Genomic DNA, 19,407 nt, shown 5'->3' with positions numbered 1-19,407 from the left:
GCACAGCGTTCAAGCTTATCTTAACCTCTCTGTTTTTTCTCTCTCTGTCTCTCGCTCTCATCTCTCTGTGGCTCTCACCACTCTGTCACTCTTTCTGTATCTCTCTCTCTCTAAGCTCGCTGTCATTCCTCTCCTCTTCACACTGTTACTAGGAGGTTGGTTCAGTTCCCACATCTCTGTTTTGTAGGTGTTGCAGGTGTTGTATGTTTTGTAGGTGTTGTAGGTGTTGTATGTTTTGTAGGTGTTGTAGGTGTTGTATGTTTTGTAGGTGTTGTATGTTTTGTAGGTGTTGTAGGTGTTGTATGTTTTGTAGGTGTTGTAGGTGTTGTATGTTTTGTAGGTGTTGTAGGTGTTGTATGTTTTGTAGGTGTTGTAGGTGTTGTATGTTTTGGAGGTGTTGTAGGTGTTGTATGTTTTGGAGGTGTTGTAGGTGTTGTATGTTTTGTAGGTATTACAGGTGTTGTATGTTTTGTAGGTGTTATAGGTGTTGTATGTTTTGTAGGTGTTGTAGGTGTTGTATGTTTTGTAGGTGTTGTAGGTGTTGTATGTTTTGTAGGTGTTGTAGGTGTTGTATGTTTTGGAGGTGTTGTAGGTGTTGTATGTTTTGTAGGTATTACAGGTGTTGTATGTTTTGTAGGTGTTATAGGTGTTGTATGTTTTGTAGGTGTTGTAGGTGTTGTATGTTTTGTAGGTGTTGTAGGTGTTGTATGTTTTGTAGGTGTTGTAGGTGTTGTATGTTTTGGAGGTGTTGTAGGTGTTGTATGTTTTGTAGGTGTTGTAGGTGTTGTATGTTTTGTAGGTATTACAGGTGTTGTATGTTTTGTAGGTGTTGTAGGTGTTGTATGTTTTGTAGGTTTTGTAGGTGTTGTATGTTTTGTAGGTGCTATATGTGTTGCAGGTGCTATATGTTTTGTAGGTGCTATATGTGTTGCAGATGCTATATGTGTTGTAGGTGTTATATGTGTTGCAGGTGCTATATGTGTTACAGGTGCTATATGTGTTGCAGGTGCTATATGTGTTGCAGGTGCTATATGTGTTGCAGGTTCTATACGTGTTGCAGGTGCTATATGTGTTGCAGGTGCTATATGTGTTGCAGGTGCTATATGTGTTGCAGGTGCTATATGTGTTGCAGGTGCCATATGTGTTGCAGGTGCCATAGGTGTTGCAGGTGCTATATGTGTTGCAGGTGCTATACGTGTTGCAGGTGCTATAGGTGTTGCAGGTGCTTTATGTGTTGCAGGTGCTATATGTGTTGCAAGTGCTATATGTGTTGCAGGTGCTATATGTGTTGCAGGTGCTATATGTGTTGCAGGTGCTATATGTGTTGCAGGTGCTATAGGTGTTGCAGGTGATATAGGTGTTGCAGGTGCTTTATGTGTTGCAGGTGCTATAGGTGTTGCAGTTGCTATATGTGTTGCAGGTGCTATAGGTGCTGCAGGTGCTATATGTGTTGCAGGTTCTATAGGTGTTGCAGGTGCTATGGGTGTTGCAGGTGCTATAGGTGTTGTAGGTGCTATAGGTGTTGCAGGTGCTATATGTGTTGCAGGTGCTATGGGTGTTGCAGGTGCTATATGTGTTGCAGGTGCTATAGGTGTTGTAGGTGCTATAGGTGTTGCAGGTGCTTTATGTGTTGCATGTGCTATATGTGTTGCAGGTGCTATAAGTGTTTTAGGTGCTATATGTGTTGTAGGTGCTATACGTGTTGCAGGTGCTATATGTGTTGCAGGTGCTATACGTGTAGCAGGTGCTATAGTTGTTGCAGGTGCTATAGGTGTTGCAGGTGCTATAGGTGTTGCAGGTGCTATAGGTGTTGCAGGTGCTATAGGTGTTGCAGGTGCTATAGGTGTTGCATGTGCTATAGGTGTTGCAGGTGCTATATGTGTTGCAGGTGCTATAGGTGTTGCATGTGCTATAGGTGTTGCGGGTGCTATTTGTGTTGCAGGTATTGTAAGATTTGTCGGAGTTACATGTATTGCAGGTGCTAAATGTGTATAGGTATTGTATGTTTTTTTGGTGTTAAATGTGTTGCGGGTGTTTTGTGTTTTTATGATGATGCAGGTGTTATAGTTGTTATAGGTGTTGCAGGTGTAATTGGTGTTGCATGTGTCTAAATTGTTGCAGGTGTTGTTGGTATTACAGGTGTTATTGATATTTACATAAAATATTTCCTTCTTCTTTATAACTGAGATCCGAACTTTTTCCCTTCATCATATGCTGACTGTATCCATGCTCTTTGTCCACGCCCCCTTTTTACATTTTAAGAACCCTAAATAAAGGGAAGCAGGTTTTCAATTCATTAAATTTAACGTTTATAACTAGAGGAGAAGGTTTAATCGCTCGACGTTGTAACGAGGCATGTGACCTATATGTGACGATTTTATGTTTATGATTGTACAGTTGCAGGTCCTACAGTAGTTGTGGATCCTCAAGTCGTCATAAGTCATTGCGTACTTTATATCTCTCAAGTTAATTATTAGTGGAAGTAAAGTTTAAGTTCTAGAAGACAGAACAGATCAAGTTGTTCCGTAGTTTCAGTATATTTAAGTGCTGTGTTGTCGTTATATGAGAAAAGAGTCCTTGTAATCACAACCAATTTTCATAAGGATCAATAAAGCAGTCTTAGACTTAGTCTTAGTCTGTTACGTTGTGGAGTTATTATTTCATAGTCTTAGTCTGTTACGTTGTGGAGTTATTATTTCAGTAGGTGTGGGAAACTCTATATATCAACTAATACCGTATTATGAATTATTGAATTAATGTTTTGAAGGGGTTTATTTCAAGAAAGAAAAAAAGAAGTTTAGAAGGTTCAGTATATTTTGGTCATTTTATATGTCCCCGGCATGCCGTTCTGCCATTCTATGTACACAAAGGAAAAAATACGCGTTGTATTGTAAATTCAATCATAAATATAAAATCGTCACAAACTAGGCACACAAAATAGTAATCGTCACAGGTAGGAGCAGCAAGACGGCAAGTTTCATTTAAAAGTCATTCAATAAAACTGCCCGCAATTCAACGAAGCGCTGGGGTCATAGGTCAAAACATGGACTAGGGGGGGGGCATGGCTTTGGGAAAAAAAACATCTTATCTTATCTTATCTTATAAAATACAGACGTTACTTCAAAAAAAAAGATGATTACGTCCTACGCGTCATGCATTTTACAAGTCACAAGTCACTGGTTTTCCTGGCCAGCTCAGGCAACCCATTCCATGCTCTAATAGCACTAGGGAAGAAGGAGTATTTGTACAAATTTGTCCTAGCATATGGGACGAGGAATGTGCCTTTATCTTTGTGTCTTTCTGAGTATTTTATTAAATTTTGTTTTTGTATTTGAAGATTATGGTTCAGTGTTTTATGTATAATTGCTACTTTACTTTTGAGTCTTCTGTCCTGAAGGCTTTCTAAATTTAATGATTTTACTAAAGGTGTTACTCTAGTCAAATGTGAATATTCGTTTGTTATGAATCTCACTGCTCTATTTTGTGTCTGTTCCAGTTTCTTAATGTTTTCTTGAGTTGAGGGGTCCCAAACAGAGGAATCATATTCTATTATTGGCCTAACCAAGGTTAAATAACATTTTAGTTTTATGTTCTTATTTGATTTATAGAAATTTCTTTTAATAAATCCTAATGCTTTGTATGATTTTTTTGTAGCCCTTGTCTAAGACGTATCGCTGCTGTTTGTAAAATGTTTTACAGGACATTCCTTCAGAGTTAAAGATAATCTACTTCCTTGTCCAAGCCTCCCGCAGGACGACGTGGGATGGGAGCAGGAAGGGTTTGAACCCGGGGCCATTGAGACAACACCAAACGACACTTCAGTGCGCATTCGTACGATAGGCAGCCATCTTGCCGTTAAGACAAAATATAGACGTGGCGTTGATCTTGGCACTGATTCTATCAAATATCACTTTAAAAATGCGTTAAAAAAAGGTCAAGTTAACCTTTTTGACCAGTGGTCTACGCAGCAGTGGTTCAGATGCCCAACCAATTATATAACAAAAAGGTCACGATGTTATCAGATAAACAGTGGAACAATCCATCTTTTTGTTGTTGTTTTTTTGCCTATTAGTGAGGCATACTCATTACAGCTAGCCGACTCCTTAAAATCCCGAATTAGAAATCTTTGAGTGGTATAGCGCTTGGCTTCCGAACCGGAAGTCCCGGGTTCGAATCCTGGTGAAGACTGGGATTTCAATTGCTGGGTCTTTAGGGCACCCAGCTGTAATGGGTACCTGACATTCGTAGGGGAAAAGGCGGTTGGTCGTTGGTCAGAAAGTTAAAGCTTTTTTTTTTTTTATCTTCTCTGTCAGTCTGGCTGGCCAGGTGACGCCCTCGTTAATCGTGGACCACAGAAACAGATGACCTTTACATTATCTGCCGTATAGACCGCATAGTCGGAGTAGGAAACTATTTCACTAGAAAAATTCACCCTTAACTCTTTCTCTCCGTAATTATTTACCACATTCTGATGGAATCAACGTTGGTATCGTCAGTTAGGAGACAAAGAGTTAATTAACAAGATTTGATTTCTTATACATGTCTGTGCTAGTGAGATTGCGCACTTATACAGAACAAAACATTTTTGTGTGTGCACTGAACGATGTCGCAACATCCGTGCAAGATTTCGCAACAATTTATTTTATTACACTAGAGTCTCTTTCATTTTACAATTGTTGTAGATTTAAATCTGTATTTGTTACCAGGTAGGTATGTTGGCTTCTTATGTTCATATGTTGTACAGTATGATGGTCGCCCCTGATGAGAACTACATATCGTCTGAGTCATCCTTTCCGTCTGTGTACAGGTGAGTTAGGTCAGTTAGATGTTTCGTTTTGATATCTCTGCCTGAGGTCCCTTCTGGAGGCATAGGCCACCAACCAGCTTCCTCCAGGCATCTCGGTTCTGGGCAAATCTCTCCAACTGTTCCCACGTCTTGCCCATCTGCTTGGCATCTGCTTCCAAATCACGGCGCCATGTATTTTTGTGCCGTCCCCTCTTTCTCTTTCCTTGGGGGTTCCAGATTAGGGCTTGCCTTGTTCTGTTGTATGCAGGCTTGCGAAGGGTGTGACCTATCCATCTCCAGCGTCTTTGAAAGATATCTACTTCAATAGGCTGCTGTTTTGTTCTTTGCAACAGTTCCTCATTCGAGATCTTGTCTGGCCAGCGGATCATAAGTATCCTCCTCAGGCAGGTATTGATGAATACTTGGATTTTTTCCATGGTGGTAATGGTGGTTCTCCAGGTCTTTGCTCCATAAAGTAGTAGTGGTTTAACAATGGTGTTAAAGAGCCTGATTTTGGTGGTTGTGCTTATTTCCTTAGATCCCCAGGTGTTCTTCAGCTGATGGAAGGCTCCTCGAGCTTTTGATATTAGCCTCCGGTTTATGTAAATTAGTCTACATTTTGGACGTGTGAAGAAACAAGTTCTTTTAAGTATAAACTGCCTTTTATTGTGAAGCATTCAAACATAACATATTTACAAGGCTAACATTATCTACAGATAATCAACTCCACTAGATGGCTTCCTTCTTGTTTTCAATCTACTCGTCACTTCCCGCAAGTCCCCTAACTCTCCGACACCCAACACTTGACCGTGTGTCACGGTTGACCACACATAGTAACCGTGTCACAACAGGACGACTTATCTTTCTCCCGCCTCGGTTGGTTAAAGTTGGTTTCACTTGAATGTTTAACAAGTGATTTTAGATCTAAGGTCGTCCATAGAAAACATGGCCTGGACCGGCCTTTCACTTGGTGACATTTATTCTTCTATCATGATATACATTTTGGTCGACTTATCTGTCTCTCGCCTCGGTTGATTTCACTTCAATGTTTATCAATTAATTCCAGATCTAGGGTCGTCCAACGGTCCATAGGTGTTCTCAGGGCCGGTCCTAGCAATTGCGGGGCCCTATGCGAAACTGATTGCGCGGGGCCTAGTCTGTGTGGGAATAAGGATAATAAGTGAAAATTAAGATTTTGTATAAGAAAAAAAAATCGACTTCACTAGGTTAAAAATTGCGATCTGTACTTTACGAACCTTGTAACCAATGGCATATTTATATGCTAGTGACTATAAAAGTAAATAAAGTATTGGAACTTCCGATTAAGGTATAAATTCGCCCGATTATTAAATGAAAGCTGACAATGCCTTTTTTCCTTTTATCACGCATTTTCCGCGTTTTCCGCAATTAATGACACCCACAAATGACAATTTTGTCTATTTTTCTGGAGATTTTAAAGAGTTTTCAGGAGATTTTAATAAATTCAGGAGATTTCCAGGAGTTTTTCGTATATATTTTGCATTTTAATAATTACACCTTGAATTAGCGCGGGGCCTATGAAAGCGCGGGGCCCACTGCGACCGCATAGGCTGCAGTGGCCTAAGACCGGCCCTGGGTGTTCTGATAAGAGTAAGAACCAGACAGAGTGAACGTATTGGGATACTCGAACTGTCCCAGAGTTCTTACGACAATGGTCAAGGAACAGGCTGGCTGCCTGGTCGTGCGGTTTGTGCGCTGGACTGTTGTTCCGATTTATCGATGGTCCCGGGGTTCAAATCCTGCCCGCTCCCATCCCCCGTCGTCCTGCGGGAGGTTTGGACTAGGAAGTAATTATCTTCAACTCTGAATTAACATCTGAAACATGTCAAACAAACAAAAAACAGGAGAGAGATCTACTTATTTTATCTTATCTTATATAATACAGACGTTACTTCAAAAAAGAAGATGATTACGTCCTACGCGTCATGCATTTAGTCATGCATATTAACCAATGACTTAAATTCTGCCAAGTCACTGGTTTTCCTGTTTCTTTAACTTGACCCCTTATAGAATAATCCCATTCCGAACTCTGCAGCTTACAGTAGTCACAAATATCCGCAAAGTGACTAGTGAGTCACCTGTGTAAATTTAAACTATACGTCAGGAATAAACGAACAAGGGAGCTCGAAGACTTAAAAAAAATATCCTAGGACAAAATTGGTTATAAATCCATTTTTAGTGTCTTCACCAATGCTAGTCATAAATGGTCTAATTTCTCCACTTTGACGTAATTTTCTGTTGACGTCATTTGCGTGAAAAAAACAGGCCCGCTATTTGACGTCATGCCGAACACGAGGATAATCTGATCAGGCCGATTACATGCGTCCCTACTCTACTGTCTTGAATGTATCTCACACTCCACTATCGGCCCGCCCCATTCTTTATTAATTTAACTATTATTAGACCTTCGCTATAATTTAACTGTATAGAATTTAGCCCTTGTTATGTAGAGAGAGAGAGAGAGTAGTCCTTAAGGGACTGCAGGCACGACATGGCTTAAATTGTGCCGATGTGCCTAAAATCAAAATCAAATCAAATCAAATCTGGTCTCACTTGGAATAATAATACTTTTGAAGATGATAGAATAATAGATCTCTTAAGCTCAAAATACAATAAAACCATTGGTATCGGGGCTCCAGCCTGCCAGGAGGAGTTAATAGCGCTTGCACAGACTCTCTTGATTGCTATTAGAGTGGCGGTGCGAGCGTAAATTTTCGATGCCGTCACTAGTTTGAGAATCACTGGCCTAACGTAAACCTCTCAATGGTTCATCTAAAGCTTCTGTTTATTGATCAACGCCATGCAGATAATCGTATTTATTCTTCTTTGTATTATGGTTTAAGGGGGCAAAAGCAGGGGATGGGTAGGAGCTCCAATAGAAAGCGATAAACAGACACATTTTTGGAGCCCCAAAATAGGTGAGGGATCCAAGCCATAGTTTTATCTGACCTATACATTTATCAAGAACTGAAGAAATATATATTTATATGTTATATATATATATATATATATATAAAAGAACATTTGTTTCATTTATAGTTCAATCTGTTTCTCATTCCTAAATAAGCAGGAAAATCATGATGGACGAAGTGGAATATTGTAGTGGTGTCAGCTGTTTGGTTTAGTGGAATAGACTTTGTAGTGGTATCAGCTGTTTGGTTTAGTGGAATAGACTTTGTAGTGGTATCAGCTGTTTGGTTTAGTGGAATAGACTTTGTAGTGGTATCAGCTGTTTGGTTTAGTGGAATAGACTTTGTAGTGGTATCAGCTGTTTGGTTTAGTAGAATAGACTTTGTAGTGACATCAGCTGTTTGGTTTAGTGGAATAGACTTTGTAGTGACATCAGCTGTTTGGTTTAGTGGAATAGACTTTGTAGTGGTATCAGCTATTTGGTTTAGTGGAATAGGCATTGTAGTGGTATCGACAGTATGGCCTAGTCAGTTAAGCGTAATAGACTTACACATGTTAATGTTTAAATTTTAATTTTGAATTTAGTTTCGTGGCATATTATTTGTATTAAATTTACCTGCATATCAATTACTGATAAATAGTTCTTGATTTGGTCTAGGTTATGATGAATAAACCATTCAAATGAAAGAGAGCAAGAACAGGATAAGCAAAGAAAGTCACTCAGTGCTTGTATTGTTGTTATGCTGCTTGCTTACTTCCCTTGGTAAGCTTTGTTTATCGTTAGAAATGAAAACGGCAGAGTAATTCCTGAGACCAAATTTAAATTATTTTGAATCTGATCCCTAAACAACCCCCCTACCCCCCCACCCCCCCCCCGATCTCAAACCAAGACGACGAAGAAGGAGGAAGTAACTATAGGGAGGTCACATTCATTTTAACCAGCAGACGAGAATAAAAGATATCAGAAAAAAACAAGAAAAACAACAATGATACAAAAAAACGAATTCGAATCCTTCAGTGAGGATTCGAATATGGATAAATCAGATACAGCCATAAAGGAATGAAAATTGAATCAGACGGAAAGGAATCGAATACGAATCAGTCCAGGTGGAATCAGAGGAAGACATAAAAATGAGAATGGAATTGGAATAAAGACAATGAAACATCCTGCTTTGAACTTTAGGAACCAACTTTAAAAACTGTTGTTTTGTTTTTTTTGTCATACTGACAGCGTCAACAAATCGATTTGGCTTACTTAGCAATGTAATCAGACACCGCGCTACTAATTAAAATAGTAAAATATGAAGATAATTAAACAATATGTTTCTTTTATTCATTTAATGTAAACCATCAATAGTTTCCATACATTTTTAAAAATGATATTTGGATATATCGCTTATTACAGTTGCTGTGTTTGTGATTTAAAATCTACGTGTTATTAAAGGTACACGCGATGTAATCAGACACGGCGATACTAATAAAGATAGTAAAATATGAAGATAATTAAACAATATGTTTCTTTCATTCATTTAATGTAAACCATCAATAGTTTCAATATATTTTTTAAATGGTGTTTTGATATATCGCTCATTATAGTTACTGCATATATTATTTATAATCTAACGTTTGGATATATCGCTTATTATAGTTGTTACGTTTATAATATAAAATCTACGTGTTATTAAAGGTACACGAGTAGTACGTAATCATCCTCTCTTTCGGAAGTAACGTCTGTATTTTATAAGATAAGATAAGATATACATAAGCATTTCCAGTCGCCTAACTTGGTACACTTCAAGTATATGAGGTGACCTCTTATCCCTTGAGAAACTCTTAGGTCGAGTGTGACAAAAACTAATCGAGTCATCCAGAATAAATACGTTTTAGTTAAGTACCCATTCAGACATTGTTATCTTAAGGTTATCTGTTTCTATGGCCAACGGTTAACGAGGGTGTCATGTGGCCAGCAAGACGACCAACCGCCATTACTTTCCCCAAATAAAGTCAGGGACATATCAAAGTTGGGATGGACTCCGGGACGTCCTATAAATCCCGAAATTCAAAATTCCAATATTCAATCGAGATTCGAACCCGATACCCCTAGTTTCGGAAGCCACACGCTTCACCACAGAGATTTTATAATATCTCTATACCCAAGAGAGTGAAAGAGGAAAGAGAGGGTAAAGAAGAAAAAAAACAAACAAGTATAATAATATTAAACAACAACAACAAACAAACTAAATTTGGGAAGAAGAGTCTGACAAAGGGCAGTAATCATGTTTTTAAATTATATTATGTTTTTTCATGGCTTTGCTCCCTTTGGCAACAAGAGCATAGCGCATAGTTTAAGCTTTCCATTCCATCACGCAGGAAAGGCCAAAATAAGCACCATGGGCATCTAACTAGCACTCTATCCAAAGCCCAACTATACGTTACGTATAGGAAACCGTTACAATTTCTAGTTCCTAGACTTCCATTACCTATAGGAACACACAAAAAAAAAGACCATATACACTGTCAGGTGGTTTTTTTTTTCGGGTTTATCTATTAGGGCATGATGTACTTTCCCGGCTCCCCACCTGAACAGTGTTTATTAACTTCCTGCCTGGGGTTGTAACTTGGCTGGCCGTGGCTCGTTTGCCCGGACACCCCGGACAGCTTATTAGTTAATACGTAGATAATTATGCAACACAAATACTGACTATACGTGAATATCAGTTAATAACAAGAGTGTAACTGCAACAATTTAATGAATAAATAATGTGACATGACATGACGGATACGGGTTTGGTAAATAGTATTTTACAAGGTCAAGTACAAACAAGCAGCTTATTCAAAATAGTATAGCACACCTTAATCTCAGTGTCGCAATTCAGCCAACAACCTAAAGCCATGGAGGCAAGAACCAAGCCATACAATCAAACTTGACTCCAACAGAGTCCTAAGCCTGCGTCCGCAACACTGGGGAAGTAAATACAAAAGAAAACTCCAACAGAAGATCCGCCATCAGCACAAACACAACAGAGGCAAAGCAGCAAATGACATCAGCAAAGCGCGTCCTTTGGAACTAGAGCGCACAAACCATTATGGTGCACGAAAGAGAAACATCACAGAAGAAGCAACTCTAGATGGGCACAACATACACATGCATCCCTTAGATATAAATCGCTATAGTTACAGGAAACTATATACCAAAAAACATAAGCCCCGAGACTCAACCTTTAATGTGACCTAATACACATTTTCTATATAATGTAACAACCTTTGCTATAAATCAGTCTAAGAATAAGCATCAGCTTCAGTATGGCCGTTAATATAACTTATCTGTTTTAGACATAGACTATATTGAATAAAAATACAACCCACGTTCTTATTAATTGCATGTCTCTTACTACGGAGTTGTCTTTGCATAGCTTACAGGGATTCGAACCTTTTGTGTCATTGTAAAAATAACCAGTGCTACCCCACCGGCGCTTGCCTCCCTAATGTGACGTGTGATGACGGCTACTTCGGAGAGAACTGTCTGTACGGTGAGTAGCATCTGACTGGTCAGTGTGACTACATTTAGATCTTAGTCCAAGATGTCTTGGGAGATGAAGAGGAATGCTTACCATGACCTGACCACACAACGTTCTAGTGCAGGGGTTCTCAACCTGTGGGTCGCGACCCCCTTCGGGGGGGGGGGTCGATTGACGATTTGCCAGGGGTCGCCAAAGACCATCGAAAAAGTTTATTGTTTTTGTCTATTCCTCTATTGCTGTGTGTGTGTGTGCGGTTGGGGGGGGGGAGTCGCGGCAGAGTGGGGGGATTGTAAAAAGGGGTCGACGAGCTTGAAAGGTTGAGAACCGCTGTTCTAGTGCCAATGAATGTTTTAAAATGCTGTGAGGTTTACGCGTTTGCTAAAAATACAGATTTCGGTTTTAATTTGTTATTGGCTTTGTCTGCCAACATTCCTTTCGCTTGAGGAGAGAGAGAGAGAGAGGGGGTGGGGGGTCTGTACGACGTAGCAACGATCTATTGGTCTCCACTGCCCACAGGTTGTGACGTTGCAGGTCAGGGTTGAGGCCTTGTGTAACGAATGTCCTCGCAATGGTCCCAGAACAACCCTGTAGAACAAAAACTACACGGAGAGCTGCCTGATCTGAAAACAGCTGCGGATTTCAGATATTAGTCCAGACTTCTGAACAATTCGACATAAAAATGAGAACGCAGAAAAAGTAGGAGACCATTACCTCCCCCCTCCCCCCTCAATTGATGTCTCCAATACGGTAACATTCTTTATTGAAGATTTTGAACTCAAAGTGTTAAAATTCGCAGTCAAGCTCCTTACTGTACGACAGAAATATCCAGTCCTTTTCATGTAACTCTTTCTCATTCATTGAAATTTTTGACGTGGAATCACGTTTTGATGACGTCATTGCAATCTTTTTCACAGACACTCCGCCCTCCCCCCCCCCTCCCCCCCAAAAAAAACTGGGTTAATTAAAAAGTCAAATTATTTCATTGCATCTGTATGCACGAAACAAAATCTGAATAGCTTTAGTTTGTAGATCTAAGAACTGTAGTATTCAGTCCTTTGGCACAGTGAAACAGTTTCGACATAATTGTCTGTTTCTGGTTTTATCTACAGAGAATGTAGCCAAGATCTCGACGACAAACGCCAGCTACCTGGTCGACTCGAATGTTGAGACCTGCTCTCCCTTCATGGAGAAAAAAAGTTTCGCTCATTTCAGGATGGCCCGACCTATGACGTTTACCTTCATGAGACTTGCAGTGAAAGGGACAAGTAAGTGGGTGAGAAGTAGAGCAGCTAGGTCATAGGTCATTAGGCGAATAGAGCGAATAGGTCATAGGTCATTAGGCGGATAGAGCGAATAGGTCATAGGTCACTAGGCGGATAAAACGAATAGGTCATATGTCAATAGGCGAATAGGTCCTAGGTCATTAGGCGAATAAAGCGAATAGGTCATAGGTCATTAGGCGAACAGAACGAATAGGTCATAGGACATAAGCGAATAAAGTGAATAGATCATTAGGCAAATAGAACGAATAGGTCATAGGTCATAAGGCGAATAGAGCGAATAGGTCATAGGTCATTAGGAGAATAGAGCGAATAGGTCATAGGTCATTAGGCGAATAGAGCGAATAGGTCAAAGGACATTGTGGCGCATAGAACAAATAGGTCACCGCACAGTCGGTCAAAAGATCAAATCCTCAACAGGGCATGTAAATACAACAAAGTTGTCAAAGGTCATGTGGTGAGTATTAAGAAAATAGTTCAAAGGTCATCTGGTAAACAGAATCATTTGTAAACAGGACAGATGTTTATAAGAACAAGTTTTAAATTAGAAAATTATGGATCCGATAAAATAAAGTTTTCAGTAAAACGGTATCTGTTCTTGTAAGCTAAATAAACTTCAAATTTTCCTTACCGCTGGGATACTCTCGTAACTAATCACAGCTAATTTTTGTTTTCGTAACTTTGCATCCGTAATTTTCCTCTCGTAAAGTTGTCATCGTAACTATGGATTATTGCGATCATAAGCGCTCTGGGTTGTCGAGTCCCGAGTTTGAACCCAGGGGCGTAGCTAAGAATTTTTCATCGTTTGTGGGCCCGTGGAGATTGACCTCTTAGGGGCCCCTGCATTTTGCGTAATATTTAATTTTAATGTTAAAACATTAATTTAAGGCCCCTCTCAAGTGGGGGCCCGGGGGGATTTTCAAATTCTCCCATCCCCCCCCCCACCCTAGCTACGCCACTGTTGGAACCTTGGTCACCGTCCCCTCCCACCGTCTAAGAGTTACTGGTCTAGTTACTTAGATCTGGTAACTATTAGCCCTCCTTACTTTCAAATAGGTCCTCTAAAATTATGAGTCCTTGACGAGGCCCCCACCAATACGAGGCCCTAGGCGGCTGCCTAGTTTGCCTATGTCTAAGACTGACCCTGCCCCGCCCCATCCCAGGTCTAAGTACTGTATACCAATCTACTGCAGTGTTTCCCAACCTCGTCATTAACGGAACACTTCGCACATTCTGAGAATTTAACGGAACACTTCGCACTTTCTGAGAATTTAACGAAACACTTCGCACATTCTGAGAATTTAACGGGAAAATTCGCACATTCTGACTATTAAACAGGAAACTTTGCTTATGTTTTAGGTTAGGATTTTTTTTGCTATTTGTTTAAGCTATAAAAAAAATAAGCCATATTATAAATTACAGTATAAAACTTTCAGACATTGCCAATGACAGATCTTTATGGAGACAGCTTGCCGCCCAATCCACCGAACGGCGAGGGAGGACCTAAGTCTAAGTAGGTCATTTACTTAGAGACGATTCTCGGGGTGCCATAATAGTTAATTATTCCAGTAGTTCGTGGAACACCTAGTCAGGGCCTAACGGAACACAAGGGTCCCACGGACACACAGTTTGGGAAACACTAATCTACAGTGAAATGACTGTCTAACTATTCCATCCAACAATCCACCAGACCACATCCAAGATCCCTTCTCGAAAGTGGCTCTAGTGTTTGAGGAGAAAGAGGGGGGCAAAGAGGAGTGCTCATTGCTGAGGCTCTGGACACAGTCCACAAGGGAGGTGGACCTCTTCTGCCCGGACGTGACGAAGTTCGACGGCGTCACCCTGCAGTGGCATCTCTTGGAGGTCTGCGAGGTGTACATAAGTCTTGGTAAGTAGCTCAAACAGAATGGTAAACCAAGGTTTACTGTTCAACGTGTTATATGTTTTTCAGTTGGACCTACAGATAATTAGGTCCTAGTCCGATCATCTAGGACAGTGGTTTTCAAACTGTGGTCCGCAGACACGCAGGTGTTCACGAGACGATCGCAGGGGTCCGCAGAAAGAAGAAAAAAGTACACACAATTATCATAACTTCTTCGCTAAAAGCCAGTTTAATAGATTGGGTAGTTTTAACAATAATCAACTCTCCACTCACTACTTTAAATATGTCAATTATACTTCGTACTATTCTGTGACGACCTAACCCAAAGGTATTCTTCACTTCGATATTCCTGATTGGGACATTCTTCACTTCGATATTCCTGATTGGGACATTCTTCACTTCGATATTCCTGATTGGGGCATTCTTCACTTCGATATTTCTGATTGGGACATTCTTCACTTCGATATTTCTGAGTGGGACATGGGACATTCTTCACTTCGATATTCCTGATTGGGACATGGGACATTCTTCACTTCGATATTCATGATTGGGACATTCTTCACTTCGATATTCCTGATTGGGACATTCTTAACTTCGATATTCCTGATTGGGACATTCTTCACTTCGATATTCCTGATTGGGACATTCTTCACTTCGATATTCCTGATTGGGACATTCTTCACTTCGATATTGCTGATTGTGACATTCTTCACTTCGATATTCCTGGTTGGGACATGGGACATTCTTCACTTCGATATTCCTGATTGGGACATTCTTCACTTCGATATTCCTGACTGGGACATTCTTCACTTCGATATTCCTGATGTCGACATTCTTTATTTCGATATTCCTGATTGGGGCATTCTTCAGTGCAATATTCCTGATTGGCTGTTGAACTCTTTGTGTGTTAAAAATGTCAGATTTTAAAACAACAGTTGAATCCATGGCAATACAAGAGCAGCTTGTAGACATTGATAAATGAAGAACAGAAACCAATGCTCGGACAAGATTGAGCAAAAAGGCTGGTCACAAAATTATAGACACCAATTTCATATCCTACTTTCTGGAGTAGGGAAAAAAATGTTAACTTCTAACCTGGCTACACATTTTAAAAAAATTGTTAACCTCTAACCAGGCTACACATTTTTAAAAAAAATGTTAACTTCTAACCAGGCTACACATTATGAAAAATTGTTAACTTCTAACCAGGCTACACATTAAAAAAAATTGTTAACTTCTAACCAGGCTACACATTTCAAAAAAAATTGTTAACTTCTAACAAGGCTAAACATTTTTTAAAAAATTGGGATTCAGTGTTATTACGAAACTCAGCACATGAAGAAACTGACTAGAAATTTGAGCTCGTTTGGATTTGCTGTTGCTACTTACAGACATAGACCTAGACATAAATACTGTTATAACCCTAGTGTCGGCGCGATAGGGTTAACTGTAGGTTCAGCTGACACACGTCAACTCAGGCAAATCACTCAGGTCAACGCCTGTCGATGAGCAAGGGACAGTACTGCTATTACACGCAAATATGAGCCGTGTTATGGTCATCTGATCCTAAGCCTGCTTGGACCAGAGACACAGTGTATGTAAGGCAGTGCAGTTCAAGACAGGACAGCGAGTAGACCGTGACTGTTAGTCTGCCATGAAGTCGGTCTGGTGGAGTCCTCAAGTGTTATGTGTGAGTCCAGGAAGAGATAGAGACAGTAGAGTTTTGTACGATGATATACAATGTAGCATTGTTAGTTGTTGGTGTGTTGATGTGCTGTGTTGTGTTTAGCAGTGGTTACAGAACGCTTGAATTAGGAGAGAGAGAATCGTAACAATACATTCCTAAAATCACATCAACCTTATCGAAGTCATTTTTTTTTTTGTTAGATTTTATTTTAAATAAAAGTTATACTTTAGTAAACAAAATAATTTTTTTATACATTTGTAATTTATATGATATTCATTTCTGTTGCTTTTTTTTTTAAAACTAAGGGGCTCCAGGCCAAATCTTAACTATATAAAGGGGTCACCGGGTTATAAAGGTTTGAGAACCTCTGGTCTAGGGGATGGCAGGGTATGAAGGCTGACATTGTCTGGATTCGGGACAGCAAAGACAGGCCGAAGCGCTTGCCGAGGAGTAAGGTGGCCATCTTGGACTTAAACATATAGGTCATGAAGTTATTTGGAGAGAAGTGTAATGTGGATTCGGAGATGCCTAAACATCTATTCAACACACTGCTGAGACACATGAAAGCAACTCAGAGCTGAATTATTTTTTTCTTGAGTTTATAGCTTTCAGACTCTATTGACTAAAATAAGGAGACGATCCTTCCTTTAGGATTAAAACAGAAAGATTTAAAAACTCCTTTATCCGACTTCGGTCAGAGTATTACCGAGAAGTACATAGAAGTCTAATTCATAAAGCGCTGGTTGTCAGTGTATATATGTTTCGTGTGTGAATGTTTTTGGTATTTGCATCTGTATTGTTATTGTTACAGTAGTTAGTCTGTGGTTGTCAGTTGTAGTCAAGCTGAATTTCCATTTGATTGGACCAATAAAAATTATCTTATCTTATCTTAATCTTATCGTACTTTCTCTTATCCTTATCTTAATCTTAATCAGTGGCTTTACTAAGAATCTGCCATCATTTGGGGGCCCGGGGGGGCTTGACCTTTTTGGAGGCCCCTGCATTTTGCGTAATATTTAAAGTAAAATGACTCTCATTTGAAACCCCCTTAAATTGGGGCCCAGGGGGATTTTGAAATTCTCCCCTCTCCCTCCCCCATCATAGCTACGCCTTTAATATTAATTTATCTTTATCTTTCTTTATCTTTATCTTTCTTTATCTTTATCTTTCTTTATCTTTCTTTATCTTTATCTTTCTTTATCTTTATCTTTCTTTATCTTTATCTTTCTTTATCTTTCTTTATCTTTATCTTTCTTTATCTTTATCTTTCTTTATCCTCATTTGTCTTTCTTTATCTTTCTTTATCTTTATCTTTCTTTATCTTTATCTTTCTTTATCTTTATCTTTCTTTATCTTTATCTTTCTTTATCTTTATCTTTCTTTATCTTTATCTTTCTTTATCTTTCTTTATCTTTATCTTTCTTTATCTTTCTTTATCTTTATCTTTCTTTATCTTTATCTTTCTTTATCTTTATCTTTCTTTATCTTTATCTTTCTTTATCTTTATCTTTCTTTATCTTTATCTTTCTTTATCTTTATCTTTCTTTATCTTTATCTTTCTTTATCTTTATCTTTCTTTATCTTTATCTTTCTTTATCTTTATCTTTCCTTATCCTCATTTGTCTTTCTTTATCTTTCTTTATCTTTATCTTTCTTTATCTTTATCTTTCTTTATCTTTATATTTCTTTATCTTTATCTTTCTTTATCTTTATCTTTCTTTATCTTTATCTTTCTTTATCTTTATCTTTCTTTATCCTCATTTGTCTTTCTTTATCTTTCTTTATCTTTATCTTTCTTTATCTTTATCTTTCTTTATCGTCATTTGTCTTTCTTTATCTTTCTTTATCTTTATCTTTCTTTATCTTTATCTTTCTTTATCTTTATCTTTCTTTATCTTTATCTTTCTTTATCTTTATCTTTCTTTATCTTTATCTTTCTTTATCCTCATTTGTCTTTCTTTATCTTTATTATCTTTATCTTTCTTTATCTTTATCTTTCTTTATCCTCGTTTGTCTTTCTTTATCTTTCTTTATCTTTATCTTTCTTTATCTTTATCTTTCTTTATCCTTATTTATCTTTCTTTATCTTTATCTTTCTATAACTTTATTTTTATCCTATACCCTCCCCACCAAGCTGAACGACAATGTGTGCCCTATTAGCCTCGTTGTCATTACTGTTTGCGCCAGGAAGAAATGTCGCCATCGGTGAGCAGGTCCACGGGAGCTCTTTCCGGTCGAGGCAGACGACTTCAACCAAGGGCGTGGACGGCGATCTGGGCTCCTGCTACAAAACAGCCGCGATCGATCCCGAGCCGATGCTAGCCATCTTGTTCTCAGCACCTAAGGTTATTGGAACGGTGCGTCTCCACAGTTCGTGTGAGGACACGGTACTTCCCTTCGGAGACAAAGGTAAAAAAAACTGAAATTAACCCTTAAGATGCGTGTGGTAGTTTAGCCTCTAGACATGAACATAGTAATTTCAGCTCAGCAATTTAAGGGTTAAGTTTCAGAGATAGGTTGGAGCCGCGAAAGGGACCACCACGGGCACTTGTTATTGTCATTGGAACTTTTATTTTTATTTTGTTACATAACAATCATCAGACCAGGGGCAGACTGGCTATATGGGCATTTGGGCAAAAGGGCCTCATATAGAATATATTAAATTGTTACATTTTTTAAAAATAATTTCTTGGTCTTCTTCTTCTTGAAACTGTCAGTTAGAATTGAGCCTTCGGCTCTTGGAACTCCAGGCCAGCAAAAGTGAACAAGAGCTCCCTTTCACCGGCCTGAATGAGAACAGTGTACACTGTTCTGTCTGGCGGGGTGTCAGACTCGCGGCCAGAGACCGCGTGCACAGGGACTCCTGCCATTTTCCCTTTTCTATACCAGGCTAACCGTGCCTTGTAAAAGAAGCCCTCTGAGAGTGTTTTTATTTAATCTTTTACAGACTCTACAGTCTACACTAAAATTCTTATTTAATCTTAACACATTTTCTGAAACAACATTCGCAGACAGTTGCTACTAGCAGGCTCCATCCCTTTAGGGCCTACATACTTTGTGATTAAAAAGCAACATAAGGCCAATATTTCTTATAATGATACAGTGTTCGCTTTATGCATGCGTTCAGTCATCGATACATTATCAAACTCAAAAATATAATAATTTTGAGGACAGATAGACCCAGAATGGCATGTCCATCATATGATATACATTTTGTGGGCTGGGTTGTATAGAAATGTTCGGGCCGGTTTTAGCATCTAGTTCACCCTGCATCAGACCCCCCCCCCTTTTTTTAAATCACC

At 39.1% G+C, this 19,407-nt stretch overlaps 2 protein-coding genes across 4 annotated transcripts in view; one reads left to right on the top strand and one right to left on the bottom strand.

Moving 5' to 3' along the window:
- Positions 1–161: 161 nt before the first annotated feature.
- LOC106057908 (sialidase-like) lies at positions 162–2,444 on the bottom strand. Its single transcript, XM_056013579.1, has 2 exons — positions 2,411–2,444; positions 162–2,107 (listed from the first exon to the last, which is right to left on the bottom strand). Exons 1-2 carry the CDS (start codon positions 2,442–2,444, stop codon positions 162–164), a joined length of 1,980 nt encoding a protein of 659 aa, XP_055869554.1.
- Positions 2,445–4,629: 2,185 nt separating this feature from the next.
- LOC106073311 (uncharacterized) overlaps positions 4,630–19,407 on the top strand; it is a 30,999-nt gene continuing 16,221 nt past the window's right edge. For 2 of the 3 annotated variants that reach the window (XM_056013440.1, XM_056013437.1), the window contains exons 1-6: positions 4,630–4,807; positions 8,394–8,498; positions 11,149–11,265; positions 12,366–12,521; positions 14,227–14,424; positions 18,293–18,514. In XM_056013440.1, coding sequence (XP_055869415.1) covers positions 8,417–8,498; positions 11,149–11,265; positions 12,366–12,521; positions 14,227–14,424; positions 18,293–18,514 — 775 coding nt within the window. In that variant the 5' untranslated portion in view covers positions 4,630–4,807; positions 8,394–8,416. The remainder of the gene's footprint in view (positions 4,808–8,393; positions 8,499–11,148; positions 11,266–12,365; positions 12,522–14,226; positions 14,425–18,292; positions 18,515–19,407) is intronic. The other variant, XM_056013438.1, reaches the window with a different exon arrangement.

The sequence above is a fragment of the Biomphalaria glabrata genome, chromosome 16, assembly GCF_947242115.1.
Source record: "Biomphalaria glabrata chromosome 16, xgBioGlab47.1, whole genome shotgun sequence".
Classification (NCBI taxonomy): domain Eukaryota; kingdom Metazoa; phylum Mollusca; class Gastropoda; family Planorbidae; genus Biomphalaria; species Biomphalaria glabrata.
Note: the sequence above shows the minus strand (reverse complement) of the source record. Positions and strands in the feature narration are given on the sequence as shown.

What these genes read in the sequence shown, in the direction of transcription:
- LOC106057908 (XM_056013579.1), bottom strand. Translation starts at nt 2,444, where the DNA reads ATGACTTATGACGACTTGAGGATCCACAACTACT. An exon ending in CTTGAGGATCCACAACTACT is followed by an intron (nt 2,108 to 2,410) that starts GTAGGACCTGCA and finishes GCAACAATTTAG; the next exon opens with ACACATGCAACACCAATTAC.